The 18,496-nt window shown below is 35.5% G+C and overlaps 1 protein-coding gene across 3 annotated transcripts in view; it reads left to right on the top strand.

Annotated features, from left to right (window-relative positions):
* The window catches only part of rad52 (RAD52 homolog, DNA repair protein), a 53,623-nt gene extending 37,006 nt beyond the window's left edge, over positions 1–16,617 (top strand). For 2 of the 3 annotated variants that reach the window (XM_028807794.2, XM_051920524.1), the window contains 3 exons: positions 11,334–11,402; positions 13,892–14,104; positions 16,111–16,617. In XM_028807794.2, coding sequence (XP_028663627.1) covers positions 11,334–11,402; positions 13,892–14,104; positions 16,111–16,175 — 347 coding nt within the window. In that variant the 3' untranslated portion in view covers positions 16,176–16,617. The remainder of the gene's footprint in view (positions 1–11,333; positions 11,403–13,891; positions 14,105–16,110) is intronic. The other variant, XM_028807803.2, reaches the window with a different exon arrangement.
* Positions 16,618–18,496: the final 1,879 nt, after the last annotated feature.

Genomic DNA, 18,496 nt, shown 5'->3' on the forward strand with positions numbered 1-18,496 from the left:
CATTGTATTGAAAATTGATGTGTAATGATCTAAGCTACATTAGTCTGTATTTGGCAGAATGCCACAGGACATAACTGTGATGGCAATTATCTAATAATAATCTATCAGCTCTCCCATTTCTAAGTTAGCTCATATTTAGCAGATCCATTCTTGTTGGAAAGTGACATACAATTTTGAGTGAGTTCTATCAGTTGCATTCTTTTTGATTGACCAGTTATTTTTCATTTGTTTTATTGCATTAGTGCACATACTTAATTTTATATATTTTTCCCCTTAGCCTAAATAACTTCATGGGCTGGTATAATGGTGTAGTATTCTTCACCTGTGCAAAAATTGTATTTATATATAACTACACAAAATACATGGTGAGTGGTGATCATGTAAAAGTTAAACAGAAAAAAGAAAAATAAATTAACAAATTAACAGAAAGCACTTTCTTTTGTTTGGTCCGAACTAAAGAGGGTTGCTAACTACAATGTGAGGTGGCTCATTCACTGACCAAAATAAAGAATCACAAGGATTCAGAAGTTTCATGTTCACCATTCAAACAGTATTCTCTCTCTCTCTCCACATTCTGGTTGCACTACGTTTGCCCACCCATTTCCAAACACAATTAGGCAATTTGAGGAGAACAGCCTTCATATCCCATCTGTGAGTGTTACTGTATTTTAGGTCAGAAACCTGACAGTTTCTCCTCAGAACTCCTCCAGGTGGTCTTCGAGATCTCCATCATTCCATGTGTGTGTTTGTTTTTTTTTTTCATGTGCCACATTCACATAGACTATTTTTTTTCTCATTTACAAAACTTAAGATTTTCAACCATACATTTCAGGTTGGGCATCATCCTAATCAAAACACAAGTCTGTATTTTGTTTTGTTGGCTTTATTATACTGCCTGAATTAATTTTGAGACAGCAGTAGATAATTAAAAATGTTTCTCTTAAAGCAAACTTACTTATTGTTTTGTTGCTGCACATTGACTTAAAATTTTGTCTTGTATATGGGTACCTTTCCCAGCTTTGTTTTACTTAATTATATCAATTACTTATCATTTCTCATAACATTTAAATACAACTATTTTTTTATATAGTATGCTTTAGGAAAATCTACATTTTTGAAATGACTTGCTAAAATGCCTGTGATGTAATGTAGTGTACACACTTGTGGTACTCTTGTCCAAACTTCTTTTCTGATGCTATAGAGCATTTAAGAGAATTTATACTCTTAAGAAACTTTAAAACTCTGAGGAAATTAGCCACTGAATTTCCTTGCCAGCCATTATATTATCAACTTCACATAATACATTTGTAGAGTCCTTATTTTCACTGTAAACATTAGTGTAATTCTTACTTGCAGGTGCTAAACAATGCAACCTGTTGCAACAGTCTGGCATTAATATTCGTGAATATAACTTCCTTGCCTCATAACGTATGTTACCCTTTCTTTAAATAACTTGCCTACCTGAAAAATGTTTATAGATTCCTTTCCCCACCCTATTCCTATGGACTGTATAAGTTTGAGGTTTATTTCTCCAATGTACGTAACATGAGACTCATGGAGCCAGTTTAATAGCACCAGCTTTGCAACTAAAGTATTGATTGTAGTCAAATAGTGCAGGGGTGAGAGAAGTATTAAAAGTTACTCTGTAATGTTGAATACATATACATTCATGGTGTGACTTTGTCTGCTGTAAGAGAAGATGCAGTAGATAGAATGTAAAAAATGCTGGGGCACCTGCCTGGTAACCCCTTTTAATAAAGGGTTGAAATCCATACAGTCTGTATGAAAATAAATAACACAAACAAGGATCATTGATCTTGAGGCACACTTGAGCTTTTCAGAGCTGCAAAAATGAGACCATTGATCCACTTTCTTTGGGAGCAGTGTCCAAAATGATCACTAGCTTCCAGTTGTCCTCCCTCTTAAAAGAGGAAACAGAAAGGACCAGGCTTTGGGTGGTACAGTGGAGATGATGTCTCAGGTTGCTTGTAATATTTTCCTCTACTCTATAGGGGAAAAAAGCAGAAGTAGTTATTAACTCTATTACACCCTTATTGTTTAAATTCATTTTTACCTGGCCAGAGCAATGGAGCACTCTAGGGTCTCGCGTATGTGTAGCTGCAAAGCCACATGACTGAATTTTGTCGATCAGATTCCTGGTTTATTACTTCTCTAATAAGTAGAATTTCCATAGTTTTCCTTGTTAAGCTTAAGAGAATTACCCTTCAACAACTTGCGAGACAGACTTTCAATCATACATCGTGCCTCCAACTAACATTTACAGTGTAACTGTGTCATCTGAATAGCTTTGGAAATTCACTTAGGTGTCTCTTTCTGATGTGTTTGTAGCTTATTTAATATGAATAGTTATGGACCAAAGACTGGTGCTTACTGCACTTCATACTCTAACATGCATTTATCTAAAGAATTTTCTTCTAGTCATAATTAATTGAAGCCCAGATTACGGCAGGGCCAGAGGCTAACCTACTGTTTAAGCCAGTGACAAAGAATACCTTGATTTATGGTTTGTGATGCTATACTCATTTTTAAAAGATAACTCTAGACACACAATTTATATTCACATTAAGTAATGTACTACATTAGTGCAATTTCATTGCTATGTTTACTACTTAAAACCAGAATGGTACTTTTCTATAATAAAATTTTTATTAACTATTTAAAAAAAACTTTTTGTATAATTTTCTTTTTTCAAAAAGGTACTGTAATTTAAAAATGTGTAAAATTTTGTAAAACTGAACAGTCAGGATCAGTTTTCATAAGTACAGATTTAACAACCACAGTTTTCAATGCAAATTAAAATTAAAAAAATGTAGAATTTTGTTGATGAGTTTAAAGTATCTACCACACTCTCAAATAATCACTCAGACTTTAAAAGTAATATTAGCTTGGGCTCAAGGATTCCTGTAGATACTTTAATAGGAATAATTATTCTACAAAGTTCAACATTATTTAATTAAAGTGAATGTACAGAAGGGTTCTCTGCTACATCTCCTGATGTCAGCACTACACTTGATCACACTGTTTATGATCAGTTCTCTGCAGAAACCAATTTTCATAATTGTCCACCTGTGCATGCCTGATTCAATTGGAGGATACAGCTGATATTACTAGAAGACTGATGCTTGAAAATACGTTTGTGGATATCTTGCATTGTAAGTTGCAATTCTGGAAAGGTAAGATTGTCTTTGGCTCAGTGTGTAGTTTAAATCTACAGTAAGCTTGTTTTTTCTCCATTCTACTTCGCAGCAGTTACTTTTAAAGACTATGAACAGCTTGAGTGTTATAAAACACACATGGAATTTTTATTTTTTTAAAGTCTAGAAGAAAATTTGTGAGACATGAAGTACTGCCCTAGACACTTAGTCTTATTTGCTTGCAATCTGAACCACTCCTAAAAATAACAAGATACCTGAACCCAGATCTCAACTGTCTGCACCAGAAAGGTCTTAATCACTGTTGTATTGTATAGGAATTAGAGCTGAATTAAGTGCACATCTTTTACAACATGCAGAATTTCACAAGATCGCCCCAAACTCCTAACCCATTCTTATGTCTCTGTGTCCATGTGTTTGTAATCGCTTGCTTCTTAGCCTTTGTCAGAATAGTTTTCTACCATCTTCACAATAAAAATGTATTTAGAGGTAATAACCAGTTATTCCAAGGGCATAAACAAAAAGCTTTTTTTTTTTATTATGCCTGCGTGTTGCCCAGTTCATTCAGTTCATCCATCCATCCATTTTCCAACCCGCTGAATCCGAACACAGGGTTATGGGGGTCTGCCGGAGCCAATCCCAGCCAACACAGGGCACAAGGTAGGGAACCAATCCTGGGCAGGGTGCCAACCCACCGCAGGACACACACAAACACACACACACACCAAGCACACACTAGGGCCAATTTAGAATCGCCAATCCACCTAATCTGCGTGTCTTTGGACTGTGGGAGGAAACCGGAGCGCCCGGAGGAAACCCACGCAGACATGGGGAGAACATGCAAACTCCACGCAGGGAGGACCCGGGAAGCGAACCCAGGTCCCCAGGTCTCCCAACTGCGAGGCAACAGCGGTACCCACTGCGCCACCGTGCCGCCCGCATTCAGTTCATATGCCTTGAATTGCCTTTATTTTCCTTCAAAGAATGATGCATAGATTCTATTGAAGAACTACAGGAGGCACAGGATTCTACAAATATGAGAGAAGAACTCTGATCTCAACAGCTCTTAATTCCTCACACCGTCTAAACCCTAGAGTTTATACTGTGTCATCACACTTCCATTGAAACATGGCAAAGATTTCATTCATTGTTTTCAAAATGTTGTCTCTAGTAAAGTCGAACACTAAACATACTTCTGAAGTCCTAGTTTGTCATCTCCGATAAGTAATCCATAAGCTGGTTCAAGTTAGATTCTACTAACAATTACAGGTTGCTGCATGTTATTGATGCACCCCCTACATCATCCCTCTCAGGAGTACTTGTTCAACTCAAAGCTGAAAAGGCATATGATCTTTTGAACTGACCATTCCTGTGGCAGGTTCTAGATAGAATGGGTTACTGCAGTGTGTGTGAATTAAATGTGTGCTTAATATAATTTATTCAACCACCTCAGCAGTACAGTTAAGTTAATGGTTGTCTCCATTATTTTCCACTATAGAAGGTGTCCAGGGAAAGTTAATGTCTCTCCTCTCTTTAATCCATCACTGGACCTGTTGGCCATTGCCACCAAAAAGTACGCCTGAATTTTTTTTTTTCCCCATTTCAGTGCGAGTGGCAGTAAGAAGGGCATTCCTTAAAGGACAAAATGAGGCCTTAAAGTCCAGGCTGTGGACTACTGCAGATTGGACCAAGTCTCCTCTTCATAACAGAAACTAAGACTTGCTTTTTTCAACCATTGTTAAGGTGTTGTGCTGTGAGGTGCCTATCACGCAAGCTGGTGACCTTCCAACTTGTCTTTTGATTGGGTTGTCATTGTGGGTCTGCCAGCTCTCTTCCTATCAGTTTCTTCCAGTTTCCAGTTGCCTTTGGACTGTGTAGGACACCATTCTCACCGACACTTTGATTTTTTTTTTTTTTTTTGCAATTTCTCTAAATGAAAGGCCTACGCTTCTAAAGGTAATGATGGACTGTCTCATTTAATTTAATTACATTTTTCTTGCCATTACCACTGGAATATTGTCCAAGAAGTACTTCAGAGAGTGCAGTAACAGTCTGTTGCAACTCTGCTTTGAGACAGACAGACAGGTTTTTAAGCAATCAACAAAAGCTGGGGCACCTGTGCAAATTGTATGCTTCAATTTGCAAAACTTAATTTAATTGAAGCAGAACATTTGTAGGTTGTAACCTATTAGTTATTCTCTGAAGAAGGCCCATTTGTAATATTCTGATATCTCCTTTTTTAGTTTTTACAAATCTACACTTCAAATTTAAACCTCTGGCAGTTTACTGCTTACCTTTTCACCATTTTAGGTCATTCATTGAATTTCAACTGATTAAATTTTGAGGGAAAACTAGAAAAACAATGATTTTTAAAGACTGTCAAATGCACAACTGAAAGAGGCATGCTGCCAGACCTGGGTAGTTTATAGTTATTATGCAGTCAGAGTGTGGTCTGCTTTTACACAAGGAAAGGAATCTGCTTATATATAAAGTTCAGCATACTCACAATCTTCTCTGGAATAGCGCCACAAGAACACTGCCAAACACTAAAAATAAAAAATTTTGGACACAAATCTAAAGTGTTGCATGCATTGTCAGATATACTTAGAAACAAATGCTATTAAACAGACCACAAAAATATAGTTCTCAGTTCAAAAATGGCATGTGTTATATGCACTTTATTTATTTTTTAAATAAATAGGCCTACAGAACATACATTATCAATCTTTGCTGTCCTGGGTATTGTCGGGCATTATCATCACTCCTTGTGACAAAGCATGTCGGGGATCTCTAGCAGTGTGTAGGCTTTAGATTAAAAGTGGTGTGCTCAGGCTAGTAGGGGCATAGTTGTAGCAAGGTAGAGCGGCCTTGGGGTGTTGCAGACCCAAATGGTTCAGACAATTTCCTCATTAGCGCTCTGGGGTCTGTTTTATAATATATATATATATATATATATATATATATATATATATATATATATATATATATATATATATAAAAAACTCTGCACCCATGTATAAAGAGGAGTCTGAGCATGATAGACGGAGCGATTAAGTGAGAAAGAAAAGGAGACACAAAAAAGGTCCAGAGGTTAAAGGGAATGAAAGAGCAGCAGGATCAATGCTGAGCCAGTGCTGTAGTGAGGAGTCAAGCAGTCGGGCAGTGGCCCTGTTTGGAGGGAGCAGATGACACTCCCAAGGAGGGGTCACTCCTGCTGAGCACCCACAGCTTTAGCCTTGGATTTTTAACCATTTGAATTTTTTATTATTGGGTTATTTATTTATTTATTTTTTTAACCTCTGTGGTATACCTTTTATTAAGTATAATTTATTTATTTTTGAAGATTACTGTTCAATTTATTGGAATAAAACTATAAAATACTGTTGCACCATCTCTTGTGGTGTGTGTTCTCATTGCCCAGTCCATCCTCAGTTTTATGACTATCAATGTTCTTGGTTCAAGGAGATTATGCCAGCTGCAGGCAACCCAGGCATCACATCTTCTCATTCACACCTTGCTACCACATGAGCCATTGTATCAGTAATTTTCTATTAGCTGCTGTTGCTTTTCCTTCACTCAGAACCAAGTTTGTCTTATCATTCCTTTATCTTGGATGAAACAAAATCGGATACTGTAAAAATAACGTTTTTTTTTATTTTTCTGTAGCAGTTTCTGAATTACCTTCATTGCCTGAGAAAGTATTTCTCATTTGAACATATTCTGTATTAGATTATATTTTTGTTTTTACACATTTTCAGCTTTCCGAAATATTTCCAAATACATCCCATAGGCTTGCTAGCTATTCAACTCAAAATCTGAAACGCCTTGTGGTACAACACTGGCAGGTATTAGAATAAGATACTAGGGCTCCACAATATTTTAATCACGGTAATCATTACAGCTGTTGCAGTATACTAATCATGGAAAGTGCATTTCATTTTGTACTCCTGCTCTGTCAAAAAATCAAGGTTTCATAGTTTGAGACTGCTCTATGCATCAAATGAGTGTTGTAATCACACACACATTCACTAAGTGCAAATGCATTTGTGAATCTGAGGCACCTGATTTTTAAAAGGTATTGACCTTTTTATAAGTTTTAAAGCCAAAATGAAGAAAGTTGTTCATAATTTGGAATTATTTTCAGTCTAAATGAGGTTGGTCAAAAAAGCTTACAGTGCATGCAAATGTTTATTCAGCCATATAAAACTGAACCACACAGTTCATATAGAGAGTGCTTCAAATCTAAGCTATCGGCACAAAGTTTCAGTAACGTTAGGTCAGTAACACCAATAACCATTAATTCCTTGTTAATGCTGAAACAGAAGGCTACCGAAACCAACTTAAAATGGAAGAAGCCATCAAAAGATAACGCTGACAGCAACACATAACAGTCTGTTAATATGTAAACACTTTTTGAACTGGCTATATTTTAATGTCGTCTACAAATACTGTACATTTAATTTTAAAGTCTGCATGCCTGTATAATAGGAGTATCAAGTTGTGTTTTACGTTAACCTTCTTAAATACATGACAGTGATTTAAGATTATGTATTTTAGTTTTTACACGTACATGCAGCTTTTGTTTTCTTAGTAAAAACAGAACCCCATATTAACATTCCCATGTTTAACATTTTTCCACATTTAAAGAGTGGTGATGGTTTTTTTAGAAGTTTTTTTTTTTTTAAATTGTGTTGTAATTGTTTTTTATTTCTTCATTATTTGTATTTGATTTACTGTATTTTTAATTTTATTTTTTTTACAATAAACAACATATTTAATGTTTCAACAAATCAGTGTTTATCAGTTTCACTTTCATTTTAACTGGTTCCCTGCAAAAATGAAAGTTCTACTGTACTGTATGTGTAAAGAATACACATACACAGTTGAAAGTACATATTTCAGTGTAGTGTTAATTGAAATTAATAATTGCAAACATATCAATTTAGTAATTGTCCGTTATTGCTTTTGTCATAATTGTGCACACTTTGCAGATGTTATAAGAATTGGCAGACGTTTTGAAAGTGCAATAAGAGAAACATACAAGAAGCAATATTGATTTGTGTTTAAGTTAATGAAGCTGATGGAAAAAGGCAAGCTGTTCTGGGTTTACAAACTGGGTCTAATGGCTGTATGAAAATATGAGGACTTAGTTGTTGCATTTCAAAAAGGGGGCCACAAAACTGTTCCATGAGATTTCAAGAAGTAAAATGGTGGACTAGCTTGCAGTGGTGTCATAAATGTTGCAAGCAGTTAAACCAGTGACACAAGGTAATGTTGTTGAGGCTTCCCTAACATCATAGGTGCAATAGACTGTACTCATGAGTGAAGAACTGCACCACCTAAGCTCATTGGGGACAGAATATGTAAAATACAATTTTTTCTGTAGCATCAATGCACATGTAAATACACTGACGTGTATGACCAGTTGTATTGTGCAGTCCAATGAGAGCAATCTCCTTTGCACGAGGGACATCAAGGTATTACACCAGTAGCAGAAGCTGCAGCTTTTTGTTCTGGGTGCTGAATGCATAATGTATACATGTATGTATAAGGTACATACCTTATATTCTAGTAAAGTACAATCTGATGTACACTCTTGTATATAATTTTCAACTGCAGCCAGCTGCTCTTAATATTACTAGCTTACAGTCAAACTGGACAATTAAAACATTTTTTAAAATTGAATAACATTTATTGACATATGATTAAGCAATGCACACGTTCAGAACTATAATGTACTTGGACACTGTGGCAATCCACAGCAGACTGATGCCTGTTTCGCTTTCTTAGTAGTGGATGCATTATCTTTTTTGTGATGTTTTTAAATCAAGTATTATTGATCAACTGGTAAAAAGAACACAGCTGTGTGACATTTTTTAATGATAATTAAATAAAACTCTTAAGGCACCTTTCAAAGCTGCCTTATAATAAATATACTATACATACCATCAGTTTCACATGTACTCAGTCTACAGATTTTGGACTCAGTTCAACAATTGGTTCTCAGGGCTGCTTAAATATCAGCAATGAACGCATAATTGTGGATTGCCAAAGACTGTCTTAAGTTAACAAAAAATGCTTTGTGTTCATGGAACTGGTTGAGCCTCGACTGGACAATGAGGCTTACTCAGCTACAGTAAGTCTTGATTTCTTAAGTGCACCTTGTAGAATACTACCCCCTCAAGCTAGCACTTTTATTTTATTTACAAACTAGGGCTATCAAACAATTAAAATTTTTAGTCCCAGTAAATCACAACATATCCTGCAATTAATTGCAGTTTATTATGGGTTTAGCCAAGGTGATCCAGTGATGCCCAGTAGTAGGGAATGTGGCTACTGTACATCTTAACTGCTCAAACAGCAAAGACTTGTGCCTTTGATCTAAATTCTTGATATGCATTTTCTTCACGTGGTTACAATTGTATCACATAAGAATTGTCAGACTTGATGCATCTCAGCCCTGTTTAGACTACAGACCTCTAAATTTAGTTAATGCGGTCCATTTTGCTGTAAATAGTAGTAAATAATGCTTTAGAAATTCTTTCATTCATAGACTACTGTCTGCAGAAGATTTTGCCGCTTAGTACAAGAATTTTTAACAGTTGAAATGGGCGTAATTTACCAAAGATGCTGTACTTTTGTTGTATTTTAATTTGCCTGCACTATGTTTACAAGTACCAACAATTTTGGCCTTTGAACCATCTTGGGAGTGTGTTAAATAAAAAAAAAAAAAGTATAAGTCAATGCCATTCAAAATGTTATACCTACTGGTATACCTCTACTGTGAGAAGTCGATTGTGATGAATCAGATCCCGTGGTTACTGCTCACAGTAGTTTTACAGCATGATTTTGTACAATAGTAAACCTGTTAATCAAAGTAAATGCTAAATCTGTCTGAAACAATAGCTTTCTGCTGTTGATTAATATTAATAGTCTTAAATCTGTTTTGAAATAATGGTACAAGAGCAAGCTCACCATGACTACACATGAGAGGGAATGGTGAAATATGGAGATAATGGCTGAGAAAGACAACTCACTGTATTTTGTCTGTTGTGATATTGTTAACCTAATGTAGTTAGGTTAAGAAAAGAGAATAAAATATTAATTATAATTAATTAAAAAGAAAAAAAAAGCAGGAGATGGAATGGTAAATTAAAACTTGAACCATAAACATCTTGGCTCTGTCTTTTTCTTCTTGTATCGTCATAGACAACTATACATTTTTTTTTTAAGTTTAAACTCAATTTAAATGTCAAGTATTAGTTAAATTTCCTTTTTTAATTGTACTAGGGGGCTTTGCCCCCTGCTCACTTCGCTCGCCAACCCCAATGTTTGGTTTTCCGGATACACACTTAAGATTTTTTTTCCTTTGAATTGTTGCTATTTCATTAGTTTCACTTTCATTTCAGAACTTATGTAAAAACAATATTTGGACTGTTATGTGTACCAATATGCTGAATCTTTTAAATGAGGTCAGTGAGACATGTTTAATGGCTTTGTACCATAATTCAGGATAGGTTTCTCTGTTTGGAATTTCAGCACAGACAAAGCGATCATCTCCATGCTGCTTTCTTCTTTGCTTAGTCGTCGACGTTTCATTTATAACGTATTGTCCTTGTACACTTTATATGCACTGAGACCCTGGATCAGTGTGTGCTCAAATCTTTCACACGACTGAATATTTTTTTTTATAATAGAGAGATAGCTTCAGATAATGATTATTTATTGCACAAAGACATAAAGCAACAACATCACTGTACTTTGTATTTCCATACATCCATGAATGGCATCTATAAAAATCAGGTTTTCATTTTAATTTAAAAACAAAGTACAAATTCTGAATAGAGTAAAATCAGGAGTTCCATGGTCATTCTTATTTATACTTTTTTTTCAGCCTTTGCTTTAGCTATCCATTAACCCATTTTACATTGATCACAAAACTGTTTATTTCTATTATCTTTAATTGTACTGTGATATTGCATTTTATGTGTTTCTTTAATTGCTTGGTGTTTATATGTTGTGTATTGTAAAGATAAAATGTCCAGTAACTCTAAATATAACATTTATTTGCAGTGGCATACCAGTATTACTTTCTAAATCATTTAAGTTTTTTTTCCTTTTTCTTTTTCTTAACCATGATGGCTTTGTCTTTCTCTGAAGACAACAGAGTTCATCACAGTACGCCTTGTCATTCCCCTAAGAAGAAATTGGATGATGAATATCTAGCAGGTTAAATGCTTGTATTTTTTTCCAACTACTCAGCCTTTTGTATTTTATGAGCTGTTTATTTAATCTGTGACAAGTTTTTATTGCGTATCCATGCGTTTGTTTTTACACAGTTTATTCTGGTGATGGTCATGATGACAATAAGGGAAAAAAAGCCCAGTTTCATTAGAATTCTTGTTCTATAGCTTTTTTTCTAGTTATGACTATATTCAGCATTAATTTGAGGGTGCTATTAATTTTTTGTACCTTTTATTGAGGCAGTTAAATTTATGGATAAACCCTAAGTGATCACAAATAAGCAAGACCTTTGAAGTGACAGAACAAATGAAATATGAATGGAAGGAATTTCTATGTAAATACCATGAGCCATAATGACTGATAAAAACTAAGCACTTGTATATCTATGGTAGAATTACTATTCTAGCTAAAGCCCATGTAAAAAATAAACAAAACAATGCAGCTATGAGGCTGTGTTAGCATAACACACTGTAAATACTAAGTAGATATTTGTTCACTCTGTGGTCAGAGAATGACCCACAATTCCTTTAGTCTTGCATTCATTTCTAGATAAGTGATATTTGCATTTTTGTTTGTTTTTCTTTACTCTGCTTTTATGGTTACCTCAAGCAGCAGGGGAAGTGAGCTACTGTCCCAGAGGTTCATGCATACACTTACCCTTGCATTTCAATAACTGCTGTCAGGAGCAGCTGTTGGACAAGTAAAAGAGGAAAATACACAAAATATACTTGTTGAAGTTACCTTTCTCCAGGTAAATTTGAAACTGCAGATGAATCCATAGTTGATGTTGCACAGACGAGTTTAGAATTGTCCTTTTCAATGCAAGAAGTTGACATTTTAAAAAATTGTACAATGCATTTTATTTATGAAATTTCAGTGAAAATGTAACTTTCATGACAAATTTCTTTGAAGAATAAGTGAGCTAAATTTCAACATAATTAGTCAACTGGAAGCTGAGCAATTCATGCAGACAGACATGGGTATTTGCAGTAGGTGTGTTTTGCATTATATGCAAATACACCAAAACAAAAGTCTAAATTATTTTCTTTGTATCAGAAACGCTACTTCTTAAAGGTCCTCAGCGTTTCAATTTCAAACACATGTCTCAATAGTTTGTTCCAGATTCACACAATTCTGTCCTAAATGTACTTCCCCTTAATTTCCTCTGGTTTCCTTGAGTATGTGATCCACCCTTAAACTGAAAGACTATTGTTGGATCAGCTTTATCAATGGCTTTGAGAATTTTAAATACCTGGATTAGGTTCCCATGTCGTCTCCTCTGCTTGAGAGTTTAATTCTCTGGGTCTGTCAGAGTAGGACGTGTCCTTAAGTCCTGAGATGCATTTGGTTGCTCTCTCTCTGCACAGCTTCAAGTGCTGCTATAACTTTCTTGTGCTATGGTTACCAGAATTGCACATAATACTCCACATGTGGTTTCACAATTACATTATATAGTTTAAGCATAACATCACTTGATTTATATTCGATAGTCCTTACAATATGATCTAACATTTTATTTGCATTTTTAATTGCAAATTGTAACAATGAAAACATTGTCAACTCCTAAATCTTTTTCAGAGGTTGCTTCTTGTAGGACAGTGTCTGCCATCTTATATTTATAATTGACATCCCTGGTACCCTTGTGTAGCATTTAGTAGCCCTGGAATTAGAACACACACATAAGAAATAGACCTGTGTGGTATATAGGTACTGAAAAAGTACAGAATAACCAAATTTATTAAAATACCAGCAATATAGTACTTTGTGTACTGGAAGTAAACAGAAGGTTTTAAAGACCTTGTGCTCAGTATCTCATTTGTCTGCTCTTCATTGCATTGGAGGCATACTCCATTGGACCGCCAAACTTGCCCCTTAACCCCATTTGACAAGCAGGAGACTTCACAGGGGTATCTGACATGCTGGAAAATTCAAAAGAAGAACTGTGGTGGTTGGTAAAGTGCATGTTTATGTGGTACATCAGGGAAGTGCTTGATGTTGCAGGTCACCAGATAGGCTGGAGTTGCCTGAGATGGGAGTTCTATTATATTATTTTTTTGAGGTGTGAAAGCTGATATCACTACAGAGGTCAAAATTTTAGTACTGATACACCACTAATAAGTATAGAAAAAGAGGCTATTAAACTCATGCAGTTTCTTGATGTGCTATTTTTGGTGATTCTAAGAAAATTTTGCTTTTAAAAAAAAAAAAAAAAGAATCTAGATTATTTCTAAGTTGTTTCATAGTTTGTTTTTCAGGGTATGTGAATTAAGATCTCAGTTTTTGCAACTAACTTGTACCACCTAAATAAACATAGCATCTCCTTTAATTTTTTTTTCTTTTTTATCCAATTACTGCATTCATTTTTCTCTCATTTTCTCATACGTGGTTATATTTTATATGCGTTGCCTGCAAATTGACTTGAATTTAATGTTAAACTTTATGCATTGCTTAGCTTTCCACGTTCTGCTTCACAGATGACCCTGAAATGTGGGATTCGCCCCTGGATGGAATTGATAACTTCAGTCTGAACAATGCTTCAACAACTCCTTTCAGCACCCACCGTATGATGACCAGAAGCAAAACTCCACAAAGAGAGCAATCCATGCGGCCACCAATCAGACCTGGAAGTGGACATCCTATCTATGAACAGAAAACTCGACAGCAGCCTGAATATCAGCCAAACTCAGGTTAAAAAAAATGGCTTCCTTATTTTTAAAACACTGCACCTTACAATTTATTGCAAAACTGTTTTTGAAACATTGTTACCATATGCTGTAGTATTTGTTCAGTTTGTTTTAAAGAGCAACATATAGGCAGATGTTAAAAAAAAAAAAAAAAAAAAAAAAACGTTGAAAGAAACCAACATCCTCTGCAATGTAAAACAAGGCCAAAAAACAAAGGGGAAACAAGTAGAATTTCAGCTAAAAGACTGATTAGCATTTTAGTCATTTCCTTGCAATAGGAGTTAATATGCAGATATCTGCTCTTTACATTTATTGTAATTTTTGAACAAGTAGTGCTTCTATAGTTCTTGTTTATAATGGGGAAAAACACATGTAAGCCAGGCCGGCCTTGATATAGTTTTTAGCATTAAAAGCATTAAATTGTCCTCAGTTCCCCACCCATTCAGTCAGTCAATCATTTTCAAAATTCAAACAGCCTACGGCTTACAACCCATGGGCACTCCAGTTCACCAAAGTGAAGTCCGTGTTTGAATCACTAGTCTTTGCCCTTTAAAATGATGTGGTCCCGCTGCCCACATGACACTTGCCTTCACTTTAAGGGGATATTCAAATGAATATTTTAATTAATATTATAAAATAATAGTTAAATACAAAACATTAATATTACTACTTAAAGGAATATCAAAAGGTTATAAAAAAAAAAAGTCAAGTTACCTTTGTCTCATAATCCGCATGTCAGTTATTCAGTTATATGCCCACCATGTCAAAAACACGTTTTAGCTAAAATATTGCTAGATACTTCCAGAAAAATTAGAGACGTTTTGCATGAAATTAGCCATTACTGAAAACATGGGGTAAGTAATAGGGTTAAAAAAAAAAAAAGTAATTTCTGAATAGAGTATTATTTTAAACCCACACTCGACTACAGTCAAAGGGATATGCATTTGAAACATTAACAGACTAAGTCTTAGTAGTTGTCACAAAAGGAGCTGATGAAGTATTGTAGCAGTGAGTGTGTGGTGTGCGCTTTGAGTGTTTGCATTTTTACTGTGGGGACTCTTGTCATACTAATAGTTTCTAAAGAGAAAAAAGTGATAAGTTGACTCAAGCAATATTTCTTATTAGGTGTAATAGACTGACAAGTGTTTTGTTCATAGAGATTTGATTTTGACTTCCAGTGCAAGTCAACTGTAATTTACAATTTATATCAAAACCAAAGTGTAATATGTAATAAAACATCTTGGCTGAATATTATGTTAATGTTGTCCCTGGAATTTCCTACCCACTGTTGCACAATAATTCAACTTCTCCGTGACGAGATGTTCGACAGTTCTTTAAAACATTTATTTTTTGTTTTGTTATTTTACACATTTTTCAAAAGTTTCAACAGTGTTAATTGTAGGGTGAATTCCCTCTGCTTTAAAATTGTATTGTACAGGAACAATTCTAGGCCCAAACTAGCTCACCGCAGAAGAGGCTCGGTGGTACTCCTAACCTGTAAATGTTTGGTGCATCGTACTGTTTGTCATCTTTTAAACTGCATAGTCAAATATATATATATATATATATATATATATATATATATATATATATATATATATATATATATATATATATTTATACACACTTCAGTTAAACATACAGTATATAAAAACAAGAATCATACTTTAAACATTCTGTTTGGGTTAAGTTTGAATAGAATATGAATGTGGTTCCTTAACATGAGGAAATATCTTTATTTGTATTGAATAAACGATCCTTTGTTTGGCTAGTATTTGTATTGCAGCACCGGCAATACATGAAAATTAATCCTGGCAAATGTTCTGCCTAGATGAGATGCATAATAAGATTATCTGAAACTTGTCACTAGTACATTTTTGTTTAAAAAATTAGGAAATTTCATGGAACATTATTCATGCTTTCTTCCCCAAATAATGTAAACTGTTAAAAAAAATGGAGATTTGAGGTATAGGACCAAATTAATATCTATTTTTCTTTCCTTTATACAGCACAATATGGTAGTCCTCACAGACATGCCCACCATCTCAAGAAGAGAAAACTTGAGCCGTCGTAAGCATAATTTTTAGCAATATTTTCAAAACCTACTTTATAAGACATTTTTATTCATTGTATTTGGTTGCTTTTGAAGAAAAACAAAATATCATTTATTTATTATTTAACCTTTCTTAAAAAATATCGCTCTGTGTTCAGACATTTAATATCATGACAATACAGCAATGAGACCCTTGTAGTCTGCTTACATTGGCCGTATTACTTTGCCTGATACTCTTAATAGAAATTTAAAGACTGGAAGCTTTGCAGTTTCCTCTTAATTTTTTTTTTTTTAATTTACATAAATAAGCTATTTTATCAGTGTTATTGTTGGATTCATATTTTTAAATTTGTATGCCCTCGGGTGTATTGGATTTGTTGAATATAGTTGTTTTTAATTTTGTGTAATGTTATTAAAGAAATCTACTTTTTTTATTAGTGTATACTCCTTTATTTATTTATATATATTTTTGCTCCTTTTGTCATGATAAAAGTCATGGCAGCAACATGCTGAGATAGGCTTCAAGGCCCACCTATCCTCTGTAGTTTCTTCAAACCCCTCCATGGAAATTCTCAAACACTTGAAGGCCGGTGTGACATGTACTGTATGTCCTGGTTCTCCTTGGTCTTCTCTGAGTGGGCTGTGCATGTACAGTGGGTACGGAAAGTATTCAGACCCCCTTCAATTTTTCACTCTGTCATATTGCAGCCATTTGCTAAAATCATTTAAATTAATTTTTTTCCTCATTAATGTACACACAGCACCCCATATTGACAGACAAAAAAAAGATTTTTTGAAATTGTTGCAGATTTATTAAAAAAGAAACTGAAATATCACATGGTCCTAAGTATTCAGACCCTTTGCTGTGACACTCCTATATTTAACTCAGGTGCTTTCCATTTCTTCTGATCATCCTTGAGATCACCTTCATTTGAGTCCAACTGTGTTTGATTATACTGATTGGACCTGATTAGGAAAGCCACACACCTGTCTATATAAGACCTTACAGCTCACAATGCATGTCAGAGCAAATGAGAATCATGAGGTCAAAGGAACTGCCTGAAGAGCTCAGAGACAGAATTGTGGCAAGGCACAGATCTGGCCAAGGTTACAAAAAAATTTCTGCTGCACTTAAGGTTCCCAAGAGCACAGTGGCCTCCATAGTCCTTAAATGGAAGACGTTTGGGACGACCAGAACCCTTCCTAGAGCTAGCCGTCCGGCCAAGCTGAGCTACCGGGGGAAAAGAGCCTTGGTGAGAGAGGTAAAGAAGATCCCAAAGATCACTTTGGCTGAGCTCCAGAGATGCAGTCAGGAGATGGGAGAAAGTTGTAGAAAGTCAACCATCACTGCAGCCCTCCACCAGTCGGCTTTATGGCAGAGTGGCCTGTCGGAAGCCTCTCCTCAGTGCAAGACACATGACAGCCCGCATGGAGTTTGCTAAAAGACACCTGAAGGACTCTGAGATGGTGAGAAATAAGATTCTCTGGTCTGATGAGACCAAGATAGAACTTTTTGGCCTTAATTCTAAGCAGTATGTATGGAGACAACCAGGCACTGCTCATCACTTGTCCAATACAGTCCCCACAGTGAAGCATGGCGGTGGCAGCATCATGCTGTTGGGGGTGTTTTTCAGCTGCAGGTACAGGATGACTGGTTGCAATCGAGGGAAAGATGAATGCGGCCAAGTACAGGGATATCCTGGACAAAAACCTTCTCCAGAGTGCTAAGGACCTCAGACTGGGCTGAAGGTTTACCTTCCAACAAGACAATGACCCTAAGCACACAGCTAAAATAACTAAGGAGTGGCTTCATAACAACTCTGTGACTGTTCTTGAATTGCCCAGCCAGAGCCCTGACTTAAACCCAATTGAGTATCTCTGGAGAGACCTAAAAATGGCTGTCCACCAATGTTTACCATCCAACCTGACAGAACTGGAGAGGATCTGCAAGGAGGAATGGCAGAGGATCCCCAAATCCAGGTGTGAAAAACTTGTTGCATCTTTCCCAAGAAGACTCATGGCTGTATTAGCTCAAAAGGGTGCTTCTACTAAATACTGAGCAAAGGGTCTGAATACTTAGGACCATGTGATATTTCAGTTTTTCTTTTTTAATAAATCTGCAACAATTTCAAAAATTCTTTTTTTTGTCTGTCAATATGGGGTGCTGTGTGTACATTAATGAGGAAAAAAATTAATTTAAATGATTTTAGCAAATGGCTGCAGTATAACAAAGAGTGAAAAATTGAAGGGGGTCTGAATACTTTCCGTACTCACTGTATGCACCACCCAAGGAGTATGAGCAGGGACATTCTAACTACATGCCCAAACCACCTCAGCTGGCT

The sequence above is a fragment of the Erpetoichthys calabaricus genome, chromosome 1, assembly GCF_900747795.2.
Source record: "Erpetoichthys calabaricus chromosome 1, fErpCal1.3, whole genome shotgun sequence".
Lineage (NCBI taxonomy): Eukaryota > Metazoa > Chordata > Cladistia > Polypteriformes > Polypteridae > Erpetoichthys > Erpetoichthys calabaricus.